Below are 12444 nucleotides of genomic sequence, written 5' to 3'. Positions count from 1 at the left end.
CATTCTTGGAGACTTCCACTTTATCTGTGCATCAGGACTGAAGAAAAACATAAGTAATGATATAGAGTCAGTGCATAGTATACAGGCTCTAGAAAAATGAACCAACTGGATTTTGAAATTATACTTAAAGCTAGAAGGGACTATCTGATGGAAGCACTCCACTAGACAGGCATAGAGCATACATGGTATGTTCTCTACTCACATAAAGCATCTCTACTCCTTTCTTAGAAAAGGGGAAAAATATTGTTCCTTTTTTCACTTGAGTGAAATGAGAACAAGGTGTTCTTCCTTTGATCTCAACTCACCACTATGGGGGAAATAAAAAAAAAATAAATAATCATTTCCTACCCCATGCTATCTGCACCAAATGCTCAGAAAATACAACCTATTCCACCACATTTAGTCTTGAAGTTGTCATCTATTTCTGTGGTCTCTCCTATCCACAGCTCTGAAATTGTTTCAGGATGAGAGGAGGGGACCTTGAGGGAAAATGTAACAGTTAGTAAAAATATTGCTGCTTTATTGTGCAAGTAGTATACTACTTTTGCATACTATTTCTGATTGGAATATTGGCTGCAATATCGAGCTCTTAGATACCTTCATTATTACAAAGTTATCACGCACTGATGTTTACATTGCACTGAGCTGCTTAGATTTAGCAAGGCTAACAATTAATGGCACAGTTGAACCACAGCAGTAAGATTCTTCTAAAAACGTTAAACTATCAAATATATCACCAAGTTTGTACTCGGCAACAAAACTCCTGTATTTTCACCATCAGAAATACATTGCTGCCTGAATGTAATATAACCTGAAACAACTTAATCAATCCAATCCCTAATTCACCTACCAGGACCCACCACGTTGTTTTTATAAACACTGTTAATAATGGTGCTCTGAAACAATGGCCAGGAGTTTTGTATAATGACAACATTATTAGTATCAGTCATTAAGACTTGTAGAGTAAATACACTACAGCAGTGAATCACATAAGTTCAAAATAAGAAACCTCAAAAATACTGAGGTAAAAAATAATTGACAAAACTAAAATGGTTTCCAAAGGCAATTTGAAATGTGAAGTTAGTTGAAACATGCAAACTAATAACATCTACTCAGTATAAGACTTTGGTTTTTTTGGTAAAATGCTGGGTTTAATATGTTCAGTAAGGTATTTGAACTTTAGTTTGTCCTTCAGAAAAGACAGCACATTAAATGATGACATTCTTCTGAAGGAAAGGAAATGTGGTTGGAAACTACTGACAAGAACTAAAAACCACTCTTGTAGAGAAGCAGAGGCAGATAGGATATGGGCTGAAGAATCTGAATAAAGTATTGAATTAATTGAAAAAGAGGAAGCCTGAGGAGTTTTCCCACTGTGTCTAATTTGCTGAAAGGACACTCCATCCCCTGCTAGACACATTTCTTTAAGTCAGGACATTCAGCACTTCAGAACACAAAAATCTGTCACTACTCTTGAGTTCAGATGAAAAATCCAAAACCTGACATACTCCAAACTAGAACTTTGCAAAAGTCTGCTCTATGTTGCAGAAACATGGGGTGTATATGGCATTTTGTACACTAAAATAAGCTTACATGTCCTTTCCATACTGAAATCTTTCTAGGACTGCTCAGTCTGTGATTTGGCATATCAAATAATAGAATTCTCTCCTGTCAAAAAACCACAGATTATAGTGTGTTTCATACTCAGTTAATAGACAATTCATTAAAGCCTTTAAGAATAATTTTGAATACGGAGCATGTAAGGTACAGTAACCTGTAATTACAATTCATGCTTTAAATGCAGAAAGACCAAGGTAATACACCTGTTAAAAGAAAATATCACAGGCATCGAGAGAGTGGTCTACAAAGCAACATTTATTTGCACATGTACAGAACAAAGCAACAGATGTTATTGTTTTCAATACAAAATTATATAAAACCAGTATTCACCTTCAGAGATAACACCATACCACTTTAAGTTTTATTAAATACATTCAGAAAGCATTCTTGCACGCACAAAACATTAGTATTAGGTAGTCCCAGGTAACTCCAACACTGCAATGTAATTATTCCTAGTGGTATGAAGGGATCAAAGATTAGTCTGCAACTAAAATAAAAAGAACCCTGGTTGAGAAGCAAGCTGAAGTCTTTCCTCCACTGGCCACCAAGCAAGGATCATCACTGAACAGACTAACTGTCTCCAGAATACAGATGTAAATACTAGTAAAGTACCTGTAGAAGGCAGATAAGAGTGGTTTTCCAAACTGACTTGAGATATCTTGGCCAGTGTTAACATTCCCATTTAATCACTGCTTGCCTATGGACAGAAGGGTTTTATAAGACTGGAAGATAGTACTGACTAAGCGCTTGCGATTACAGAAGAAAGCAAAAAGTATAGATCCAAATCAATTACTTTTCTTCCTGACCAGCACTGAAGAGATTATTTGCCATACTAGGTCTTACAATTCCCATTCTTGCAAGGAATAGAGGGGAAAGGTAAAAATTTTACATTTCCTGCAATACTGCCTCCCTAAATATGATCTAAAAAGGGGAATTTAATTGTCAACAGGACATCTCAAACAATTTATTTAAAATGCACATTTATTTCTACAAAAAAAAGTATATGATACAGAAGAAATGCTCACACCTACGTAAAAGGTTTACCTATTAAAATATACAGAAGATCTTAATGAGTACAGGATATTTAAAAAAAAAGATGCAAAGGAGTGTTAATCTTTTATTTTTACATTTTCAGGAAGTTCACATAATTTTGGTAAGTAACCTTTTACAAAATTATGTAAAAAGTACAAGAATGTCTGGTAAACAGTCTGCATTTTTCCAAAAGATTTTTTACAGCATGCAATTCTTAAGGCAGCCTTCTCTTCCTCCTTACAAGGAATCCTTTCACTCAAATAATCTTCTGCTGCAAAGATTAGGCTAAGGAAGCTTGGTCTCTTCTGTTAACGCCTTTTGTCTTTCCTGTCTGATTTACGGTCTCTTTCACTCCGTGAAGTTCTCTTGCCTGACCGACTACTTTCTGATATTGACCTTTTTCTGTCAGACCTTGAACTTTTATCCTTTGAGCTTTTGGTATCTCTACTCCCACCTTTTGAGGACTTGTGACTTCTATCTACTCCTGAAGCATCCCTTCGCTTCCTGTCCGTGCTCCTTCTGCGCTTTCTATCTCTGTTATGCCCTCTTCCTCGGCTTCGACTTCTACTTTCACTACTACTAGAGCTACTGCTGCTACTATCCCTGCTAGTACTTCCACTTGTAGTGCTGCTGCTGGTGGAACTACTCCGACTGGTACTGCTGCCAGTGCTGGAACTACTTGCACTAGTAGTACTGCTTGAAGTACTACTGCTACTACTGCTGCTGCTGCGGCTATGACTCTTACCAGTTTTGTTTCCTGCCCTACCCCTGCTTCTACTCCTGGTCTTACTCTTACTTTCTACACTCAGTGTTTGATTCTGCTCTGCCTGTGCTTCAACTACCTTTACAGACACCACAGCATTTTCATCCTTGTCTGCCTGGGGCTCTATATCCTGAGTGGACTGAGACAACTGAGGTGACTGTGGTAGTGGCTCAGAGTGTGGCTGAGACAGAGCCTCAGTCACAGGTTCTGTCTGAGCTTCAGGAGCTTTCTCCTGCGTTTCTTCAAGTTCAGCTTTATTTTCTGTTTTGATACCTTTCTCCTTCTTGGGAGAAGGAACATTACACACTTTTTCTGGCTGAGCATCACACTCTGTCTCTGGTTCTCCTTCTTTGCCATTTTCATTTTCTACAGGTTCTACACTATCTGCCTCATTCATTTCAGCCACATCCTGCTCATTATCCACTGGCTGAATGTTTTCACTTTCCACTTTTATAACTGTGACCGCCTCATGCTGACCATCCTGTTGCTTGTCATTCTCCCTCACTTCAGTAGTCTCCTCTACTTTAAACTCCACATGTTTCTGTTCATCCTCTTCCTGTTCTTTCTCTGCATCACTATGCCCTGACCCTGAACCTATTTTTCCCTTTTCCTCCCCTGCCTCCTCCATTTCTACATCATTGTGCTGATTACCTGTCTCCATCTCTTCCACCTGCTGAGCCACCTTACCCTCTTCCTGCTCCTTGTTCTGTTCTTCCTTCTTTTCTTCATTCTGCACCTCCTGCTGTTCTTTTTCCTTCACAGATTGTCTTCTGGGCCTGGCCTCCATTTTGTTAATCTGTTCTGCAAATTCATTTCGCCTGCTTTCAAAGAGTGCTAGGGAATAAATGCATAAATAATAGTTAAGATAATCTACAGACACTGAAGTCTATTTTCCTTTTAACTATGAGCTAGTAAGTTGTCAAATTGTTCAACTTATAAATACTGCATCCTTATTCCTTCTGAAGTAGCAAGCCATTGGTTCATGATGAAAAAGATTGCTAGTTACCTTACAAAAACAAAGCAAAGGAGACAGTAAACTCAGTGGAGTATCAGAACGTAAAGTCCTAAATCTAAATTACCAGAAAGAGCTTCTGACTTCATTAAAATCAATCCAACCAACAGCATATCAAAATACCATCTTATTTTCCTGGTATTTATCTATTAATAAGCTTATACTTCCTAAGGTAAACAAAAGACAGTAAGAATCAGCAAAAAGCTGCTTAGGTATTAAGAAAGCTTAATTACTGTAGGCTGTTCAGGTGAGCTAGCTTCTCTTATTCCCCAACCCCATGCAATGAAGAAAAGCTCCTAAGAAAAAAAACAACAAACCAATATATTCTTAGTTTAATAAAAAAAGAAGAGTAGGACTACCATCAACTGGAGTATTTTAAATTGTTTTCCAAAAGAAAAATATAGGGGTCCTGTGAAACAGAAATGAACACACATTGAGATTAAAAAAAAAAATAAAATCATAAAGTTCCAGTGTTGTGCTCAAGAAAACACTTTTCAAATGCTCTGTAAACACCTGCGTTTCCTTGGTTTTCAAACCACAGAATCTGCCTTTTCAAAGACTAAGTTACTGCACTGGCATACATCTTGGTACTAAAGCTAATATAAAGGACTATGTTTTAAACACATACCTCTGAGACTGTGCATACACATCTTTTCACTTCTTGGAACAGAATCAAATCACACCCAATAAAAAAATAAGTCACTGAAAGAGTAATGTTCACTTATGATGAACGTCCATGTAAAAACATACAGTTTGTCCTAAGCATGAAATTCATGTATTTAAACAGAGACGTAACATTTGTTCGGCAAACAAAGGGAAGTAAGAACGAAGGCCTTTGTATCACAAAGATCACTTACCATTCATCTTTTTCTGTGACTCTTCCATCAGCTTCTGCGTAGCAGGACACATTCTGCCAGGTATGTAGAATAAATGGGGTTTTGTCTTTGTTCTTATGTATTTAATTATTTTAGCATTATGTTCATTCCATTCTTCTTGCTGAGAAATGAAAGTAAATCATCCTGAGATACACAAGAATAGTTTAAACAAGCGAAAGATCAAGAACAAAACTAAAACTCACCAACTGAGCAAGCTCAACCTTTTGCTCAAGTAACCGCAGCTCTGTCTGTTTAGCACGTCTTTCTTCAAACAGTTCTCGCCTCTCATTTTCAACTTGCTTTCTTTCTTCCTCAGCCTGCACTTCAAGTTTTTGTTCAATTTCTTGTCGTCTCTTTTGCTAAGATAAATAAAGAAATATGTGAATTTTTTCCTACATCAAGAAAGCGTTCTAGTTTGGTCCACTCGAAAATTTTGAATTATTTACACCATTAAAGACATTCCTAAAAACACATGAAGAAATATCGCCTAAATTACAGGTAACGGAAGAAAAGAGCATCATTGCTTGCTGGTGCTTAATTTTTTATTGGTTTAACAATAAAATTATGGGGCCCTGTGAATTTCTGTCTGCTTTTCTATCATACCACTTGGATTTGAATTTTCAATATAAACTGAGATTATCTCAGTTGGGTAGAGCCTGGTGTTAATAATGCCAAGATTGTGGGTTCAATCCCTGTAAGGGTCTTTCATTGAAGAGCTGGACTCAATGATCCTTGTGGGTCCCTTCCAGCTCAGAATATTCTGTGGGGTTTTTTTCCCCCTCAATGGTAGAAAAATAAAAGAAATGTATTTCAGGTATCAGGGAAACCAGGTAGATTTCCCACTTACGAGAGAAAAAATCAACTCCCCCAAAAACAAATGAAGGACTGTAGACTGGTGTTTGTGACCAACAAAACAAATTAGTTTGTAAATACTTCCAGTATATTCACTGCTAATTAGATATATTACTATAATCAAAGAATGCCCTGTTCTCATGCCCTAGACTGCCATATGCTCAGATTGTACAATAATTGTCTAAAAAACCCCCAAAATAGCTTTATCATAAAACTCCTCAGGCCTCTACTTTGATTTATAGCAAGTTTATATGTAAGAAGAGAAAAATGTCTATATGAATTCTCAGAAAAATTTTGCAAAGGGCAGTAACTCCTCAAGGTCTCTTTGTGCAAACACCTACTATTATAAATTAGATAAGGACTCCATGTTTCTGGACCATCCTAATCAACAGTTTCTTCTTCTAAAGCAAGCAGGCAAAAGTGAACTTTAGTCTTACGTGCCACATGACAAGTTAGCTAAACGACCCAAATACTGAATCTGAAAGTAATCAATACCAGCAGTGCAAGTCAGCCACGCTAACACTACACAGAAAAGATTTTAAATTCAAAGACTTTCTATCTGCTTCCACTAAACTGCTGAAAAGAGAACTTTCAAACCCTATTTTTAATCTAAAGATTATTAGTATTAACTGAATAACGCATTTAGGGCAACAGTAAACAAATACCATATCCTTCATAATTTAAAAAGGCATACTAGGAATAAAGTTACCACCATCTTATATACAAGTTTTTTGAGGTAATCATTAAGTTATGCAAAGCCTTTACTTCAGTGCAATCACACACTCATTTATGAAAAAAAGAAATTCTTGTTATCCACACTGAAAAGGGGAAGGCATTTTTAGACAAACAGACAGCATAATACAACCCCAGATTTCTGTACACGTGGTTATAATTTAAACATCTGGAACACACCAGGGTAGGCACTGCTTCAGCAATACCACATCATCGTTATTTCCAGAAGTAGCCTATGACCTTCTAAATAGTTACCTGATTAAATTCCATTTACTTTGAAATGATCCTCCATAACATGAACAAGAAAAAAGATAAATCTATTTTGTGTTTTACATGTTTTAAAAATGTACATTAATTAAAAAAAAAATCCACCAAACTCTGCCTTTTCACTTCTGCAAAGGTCATAAATAGTGTTACAAAGTCATAGTTAGAGCCCTTATCCTGCCTCCCACCCCCATTCCCTCACCTAAGCCAAACAAAAACCTACATGCACTCTCACCAACTTGCTGCACCTGCAAGGGAACTTTCATTCCTATTTGTAGTAGCTTAACCACACAATTTTGCTTTATTATTTACAATCTGATAGAACTTAAAATGAGATACCCTCTCGGTAGCAATAGCAACTGTGGATTCCTGTTTAAATTTTTGAAGAGTGCCCATCAACAAGCCAAATATACGTCGATTCCTGAAAAACAAACAACAGAAAGGTATTTGAGATTCAGTTCAACTACTAAGATTTTTATTTGCATAAACAATCAGAGAAACTTCCCACCTCGAAGATATTTATTTTTAAACACTCAGTATTACTCAAGGCCATTAGCAACAGAAGACATATTAACTGTGCCAACAGTCAAGGATATAAGTTACAGTGACATATCATTTTGCTTAAGTGTAAGACACAGATCTTATCCATAACTCGGCACTGGGAAAATTGGAAGCCTGCACATTTTTCATCTAGAAATAATGACACTAAGGAAATACTATAAAAAAATCCTAAAGCAGAGAGTACTGAAGAAAAAAAGATTCAAGTAAATACAGTGGGAGCTATCAATAAGGCAGCAAACTGGAAGGTCACTGCACTTTCTGAAAAACATAAACTCCCCTGTCCACAACCTGCTTACAGGATTAAGGCTAAATGGAGCCACAGGGGAGTGAAAGCTTATCTATCACAGTTGCCTAACAATGAGACACTGCACTGTGGGATGAAGCCAGTGCTCTCATCCAATTAGGTGTTGTTTTGAGAAAAATAAGTCAAATTCTTCAACAAATTCCCTTCTTCAGAACAAGAACTGGATTCTTGACTTTCAACTTTTCTCTCCTTCCATTTAATCCCAAATTAAGTCTGTACAACAAGAGGCAGAGCCTCTTATTTGCCTTGATCTTTTTCCTGATTAAGAGAGAAAGGAAATGCTACTGTCTTCACTAAGTACCACTCTACTACTGTGGCTCAAACCTGATGTGGAAAGGTAAAGGTAGTTGGATATTAAATAGTAGAAACATGAACAAATAAAGAATTGAAAGCCAAAGATCACTCAAAGTGCATTTGTATATGAATGACATCCCAGAAGACGCTGTGTAAAATCAAGAGTTCAGTGGATGCTGTCCTCTTAAAGAACTTCTTTCCACCACAAGTCATACAGAGACCAACACTGGTTTTCTCATCTCCCCTGAGACTACTGAAGTGAAAAATAGTAAAACTACAATTCTGAGGGAACAAACTTTTAGTGCCTGAAGCTCTAGGAAGTTCACTAAGAATTTTGAAAATCTTCCTGTGAGGGAAGCAGTTAGAAACTGGTAATGGAAGCAAGAGCAGACCATTAGTGGTGTGATAACTAAAAGAAGTGAACAAAGTGCCAGTTTTTTGTACCAGTTGATTTGTGAGCCTTATCAGAGAAGCCTTCTATAGATCCTTATTCCAGTTTTCATTCTTCTATTTATTTGAGGTATGGATTATTGCACCAGGTGACTTGCAGTCTGAAGCAGATTGAGTCTAAGGAGTTGGAAAAACAAGTTTCCAACTGTATCCAAACTCTTACAAACAGAACTGCATTTCAGCAAGAATTTTAATAAGTTACCCTCAGACAAATAAAATATAGGAAAAAGGAGACATATATATAGGAGAAATCTAAAAAGCAGCAGGCAAAAATGAAGGTCAGATTGAACACACAATACTAAGTCTGAAAGTAAGAAGAGAAAAAACCCACATGATGGAACTACCGTGTTTTAGAAAAAAGCTGTGGGGGAGAAGAACGTACACCAAAAGCCTCCCTCAACCAACACAATAAATGATGAACCAAGACAGCTGTAACAGTCCAAAAAGCTAATGGACCAACGAAGCTAAATATATTTCTGTTTTATTCAAAGGCAATGTTACAACAGCATTAGCAAACCTGTTCCTGTAGGGGGCCTGAGAAGCAGAATTCCTTGTCAGTTACCTGAACTGAACAACGTGCATGTTACTGCTGTGTTTTCAGAGTATTCCTTAAAATAAATTTGACACCATTATGGTAACTCTTCAACACAATCTTTGATACATTACAGCCTGTGTGTTATACTTTTTAAATGTAAAGCTACTTCCTATGCTAGCACTCAAAAGTATCATGTTAGTGTTTAGAGACTTCTGCATACCTTTGTTTTCCTTTCTCATCCATATTTTGATCTTGTATAAGGTCTCGACGTGTTCGCTCTTTGGAGGTAGCAACAACGGAAGATGGCAACGCTGGCTACAATAAAGAAAAGCAAACTACTTTGTTCATCACGTTGCAGGTAAGTTTCTTCCTGCACAGCTCCTCTTATCGTATATTACCTTTTTAATATCATCATCCTCTGCGTCGCTTTCTTGGCGTGATTCTCTTCTTGTCCGACGTTCTCCACCCAGCCTGAGGAGGAAAAAGTGTTAGTGGCCATTAGAGAATGATGTCATTTAAGAGAGCATCTCTTCTAACAGGAGAAAAATACAAGTCAGAAGAACCAACACTTCCAGGAAAAATCTCCCCACTCTTCCAACAACCAGTACATAACATTTGATAGACAAATTCTACTATTGGTGAAAATCACTGAGACAAAATAGTTCAAATTTTAACACAACTTGCACAGTAAAGCAAAATACAAGATTCCACAACACCACCATATTTGAGATGGTAGAATACAGTTGGAATTTATTTCTTGTTTTAAATGTTAGCACTTTCCTTTTTGCTGACCCTCTAAAATGGCTACTGGTATAAAGGGATCACTCGACAGATTGAAATGCATTGAGGTAGAAAGGTTGGTATGATTTCTCAAATGGGAAATGCTATTTAAGTTACCTAGCCAAACACCTAAAAAATGAGTGAAGAGGGGCAGAAGGATTAGCATCTGAGAACATGAATGAACTAAGGTTTTAACAAAAAACAACCTAAAAAAATAATTTAAATAAAATAAAAATTAAAATAAATAATTTAAATAGAAGTTATTTGGCTTTATGGCACAAAGCCAAATTTCATCTTTGTGGCACAGCACTTTCCTCTTTCCCAGTGTTCACTTTCCATTAACTCAAAAATTCCAAAGCAAGCCTTGCTTTAGCCAAGAACTACCACTGCACGTTAAGTGCCCACAGCACTTAAGCTCAGTTATCAGTCACATCTGACAGATTTGCATCCAGATGAGAAAACTCAAAATTTGAGTCTACTGTCACACTGCCTTGCATTCGATTTATTGAAGAGATTTCAATTATAATTCAAGTTATGTTTACTGTAAACAAACATGGCTACTAAGCAGAACAAATATGGCAAACTGTACATCCAGTAAAACAGAAAATTCCACGTGTCCTTGTATTGCTATACCACTATATTAGTGCTACCATCTTTATATTGCTCTAAGGTATGAAAAAGATTTCATCATTTTGCTATCACGCAAATTAATTCCAACAAGTCTTGAATACGTAATCTCCAAAGAAGACATGAAAGTCATCAGTTATTAACAGTTATTGATTTACTGTTACAAATTCTCATTCTGAAAAGCAAGTTCCCTGCATCAGTTTTTGCACATACCTACTGGATGCACCTTCAAGATCCCTCTGTTTGGCTGGGGGTCCTCCTCCACTATCAGAGAATCCACGCCTGAAAAAAAAACACTTGTGATCTCAGAACAGGTTAGGTTAACCCTATAGCCACCTTAAGGCTGCACAATTCAACTGTGTTTTGGCTTTGTGGTCATGATGCAAACAAAAGTTTTGCTCAGTTATATCACTGTTTACTATTGCTACTGCAATAAAGTGTTCAAACGTACTGCTTGTGGACCAAGCTGGTCCAACACACTGCTTGTGGACCTTGAATTTCTGCACTTAACTGAGTAGCTACACTCAAACAAGGACCCCATTATGCTCAAATGATCATATTTGCAATCATATTCAAAATGTATTAAGCCTAAACCAGCAGCTTAATACTGAACTTCAATGAAAAATCCAATACATGTTCCATTAAGAATTGCTGAACAATTCGTTCTACTTGGTGGAGTGGGGAGAGAAAAGAAGAAATAAGAAAGAAAAAGCCACAACGAAAGACTAGTGATTTTATCTAAATTTTAAAATTCCTGCCCACTTCAACTCTTCCCATTCCTCCTGGAGCACCTACCAGTTTCTTAATTACCAAGAGATTGATCCTGACAGATTTCAAAGAGACAACGTCCCAGACACAACACAACTTCTCCCTCGAAATGTGATGTTCCCCCTCCCCCCTTACATTTAAGGCTAACAGCTGAAAGGGTTGGAGAAGGCCACCAGTTTAAACTTATTGTAACTCAAAACGAAAAGGCACTTTAAATTAAACACCGAAGTCCTGTCGGGCAGCTCCGGTGCTCACTGAAACAGCAGTACAGAGAGGAGCGGGGCAAACGAGAAACACGCAACACCAAAGCGAAAGGGCAGCACCGCCAGGGAACGGGTGGGGGGAACCCGACCCCGCGTTCTGCGCCTCCTTACCTTAGCAATAAGCTCCCGCGTCCTCTACCTCCACCGGGGCCTGTGAGGGCTAACAACCTGTTCTGGGGGGGCCTGTAAGAGACGGCGGCCACTGTTAGTGATGCCCGCCCGGCCCGACGTGTCCGCGGCCGCGCCCCCTCGCCGCGGGCAGAGCTGCCGCCACGCCCAGTCCATAGAGGGCGCGGGGCCCACGGGCAGCTCCGCGGGGCCCGCGGGCAGCTCCGCACCGCCCGCGCCTCGGGCCCGCCGCGCACCCCCCGCCCGGCCCTTCTTCCCTCCGAGGGCCACCGGCGCGCCCGGCGCTTCTCGCCTCACCTCACATCATTGGGGTCCCGGCCCGTGAGCTTGCGAATATTCTCGTCCACGTGCTTGAGGCTCTCCTTGGCTTTCTCCAGCTGCTCCTGCAGCGCGCGCACCGCCACCGCCATCCCGCCCGCCGCGCGGCCTGGCCGGGCCCCGCGCGAGGCACCGCTGGGAAAGGAAGGGAGGGGAACGGGCCCCGCCCACTCCGCCACCGCGGGCCAGGCCGGCACAGCCAATCGCGACTCGGCGGCGCCCTCTGAGCACCAATCATCGGGCACGAGCGAAAGGGACACGCCCC

The 12444-nt window shown here is 39.1% G+C and overlaps 1 protein-coding gene across 1 annotated transcript; it reads right to left on the bottom strand.

Annotated features, from left to right (window-relative positions):
• Window positions 1–1852: 1852 nt before the first annotated feature.
• PNN (pinin, desmosome associated protein) lies at window positions 1853–12332 on the bottom strand. The gene is made up of 9 exons (XM_032692000.1): window positions 12159–12332; window positions 11844–11915; window positions 10915–10983; window positions 9693–9765; window positions 9515–9609; window positions 7490–7571; window positions 5506–5661; window positions 5285–5423; window positions 1853–4249 (listed from the first exon to the last, which is right to left on the bottom strand). Exons 1-9 carry the CDS (start codon window positions 12269–12271, stop codon window positions 2961–2963), a joined length of 2088 nt encoding a protein of 695 aa, XP_032547891.1. The 5' UTR covers window positions 12272–12332; the 3' UTR covers window positions 1853–2960.
• Between the last annotated feature and the right edge of the window lie 112 nt (window positions 12333–12444).

The sequence above is a fragment of the Chiroxiphia lanceolata genome, chromosome 6 (assembly GCF_009829145.1).
Source record: "Chiroxiphia lanceolata isolate bChiLan1 chromosome 6, bChiLan1.pri, whole genome shotgun sequence".
In the NCBI taxonomy this organism is placed as follows: Eukaryota; Metazoa; Chordata; class Aves; order Passeriformes; family Pipridae; genus Chiroxiphia; species Chiroxiphia lanceolata.
The sequence above is the reverse complement of the archived record's forward strand: the minus strand, read 5'-3'. Positions and strand labels throughout refer to the sequence as shown.